The following is a 2,027-nucleotide window of genomic DNA, read 5'->3' on the forward strand; positions in this document are numbered from 1 at the left end:
TCTCCTCGTTATCTTGGTCAGTTGTAAATCTCTTTGTTAATTGTCATTTACTATAAAACTCAATTTCTTTGATGAGAGTTGAGAGATGCATTAATCTATGAGTACAACAATAGGTCATTAGGAGTCTGTAAAATGCTATGTTAGTTTAACAGAATAATTGTAGTAAGTTATCCTCTCAAACTTGTGACTTTTTTAGTTCTTATCCCTGTTTCAACTTGGAAAAGTCAGCATAATATTCACATGGAAACTTCACCCTTGTAAGTAAGCTTTTATAGTGCTAGCAGGTGATATGCATAACCCTAGAGGAGAAAAGTAGTCATCAAACTTGTTATATTTAGACTCTTTGTTAATACGACGTTCAAGAAGTATCAAGTGATGTTTCAGTGTGATTGAAATGTGCACTTCTCTATTAAATAGTCATGTTCAGATATCTGTTGTTCTTTAGGTTGATCATGACCTTAAAGTACAAATAAAGTTTCACACGTTTCAGATTTGTCATTTTAGTCTATTAATATAATTATCCTAATTCCCCTTTAGGTAGCACTGACAACAAAGTCAATGGAAAGAGTGAATCATTCTGTGTCATCAGAGTTTGTGTTCCTGGGACTCACCAACTCCTGGGATATCCAACTGCTGCTTCTTGTGTTCTCCTCAGTGTTGTATATGGCAAGCACAATGGGAAACTGTCTCATAATTTTCACAGTGGCTTCTGACCATCGCTTACATTCCCCTATGTACTTTCTTCTGTCCATCCTCTCCTTCACTGATGTGGGTATTTCTTCTGTCACTTCACCAAAGATGATGTATGACTTATTCAAAAAACACAAAGTCATCTCCTTTAGTGGTTGTGTAATTCAAATCTTCTTCATTCATGCCATTGGTGGTGTGGAGATGGTGCTGCTCATGGCTATGGCCTTTGACAGATATGTGGCCATATGTAAGCCTCTCCATTATCTGACCATAATGAGCCTCAAGAAGTGTATCTTCTTCTTAATTACTGCCTTAGTAGTTGGCCTTATGCACTCTGTTATGCAACTGGCTTTCATAGTAAATTTACCTCTCTGTGGCCCTAACATATTGGACAACTTCTTTTGTGACCTTCCTCAATTCATCAAACTTGCTTGTGTAGACACATACAGATTGGAATTACTGGTCTCAATCAATAGTGGATTCATGTCTATAGGTTCCTTCATCATACTGCTCATTTCCTATATTGTCATTATATTTACTGTTCTGAAACACTCTTCAAGTGGTTCCTACAAAGCTTTGTCTACCCTTTTAGCTCATGTGACTGTGGTGGTATTATTCTTTGGTCCTGCCATATTTTTATATACATGGCCTTCTTCATTCACACACTTGGATAAGTTTCTGGCCCTATTTGATGTAGTTGTCACTCCTTTTTTGAACCCCATGATCTACACATTGAGAAATCAAGAAATGAAGATAGCAATTAGGAGAATATTCAGCCAGCTAATGGGGTATAGAAAAAGCTCCTGAATAACTACATTGTAATAGCCTTCTTTGAGCATGGAATTTCATTATTAACCAACCTCTCAGGATAACATTCTTTGCATATTTTGATGTGTTTATTTATACATATATAAATATACACACATCATACATACATACATACATACATACATGCCATTTTATCTGATGTTTGAAAGGAAAGGGTACATTTTTACAAATGTCACCACAAAATTCCATATATTTATAGTGCAATGATCGTATTAATTAGGATTCTTAATTCTTAAGGGTTGGCATTTGTTTTAAAAAAACTCTTAGACATATAGAAGAGGAAATTTTTCTTTAAGACTTTTAGAACAGAGAAAATTTTCATTTTGAGTAGAAAATACTCTTGTGAACTGTATTTGTTGGCTATATTCCATAGAACATAGCCAAATTCAGTAGACATTGAATTAGGTTATTTTCCATGTCTGTAGCTTGCACACACATTTTTACAATTTTGTGGACTTTTCAGGTTTTGGACAGAGTTCAGGAATTTCAGAGCACCCATAGAAGTCTAA

General features: G+C 35.1%; 1 protein-coding gene across 1 annotated transcript; it reads left to right on the forward strand.

Annotated features, from left to right (window-relative positions):
• The first annotated feature begins 549 nt into the window (after positions 1–549).
• LOC127221726 (olfactory receptor 4F3/4F16/4F29-like) lies at positions 550–1,497 on the forward strand. Its single transcript, XM_051183737.1, has one exon. It carries the CDS (start codon positions 559–561, stop codon positions 1,495–1,497), a length of 939 nt encoding a protein of 312 aa, XP_051039694.1. The 5' UTR covers positions 550–558.
• Positions 1,498–2,027: the final 530 nt, after the last annotated feature.

Source organism: Phodopus roborovskii, unplaced genomic scaffold, assembly GCF_943737965.1.
Source record: "Phodopus roborovskii unplaced genomic scaffold, PHOROB, whole genome shotgun sequence".
Taxonomy (NCBI): Eukaryota; Metazoa; Chordata; class Mammalia; order Rodentia; family Cricetidae; genus Phodopus; species Phodopus roborovskii.

Coding starts and splice junctions, on each gene's coding strand:
- LOC127221726 (XM_051183737.1), top strand. CDS start 559: ATGGAAAGAGTGAATCATTCTGTGTCATCAGAGTTTGTGTTCCTGGGA.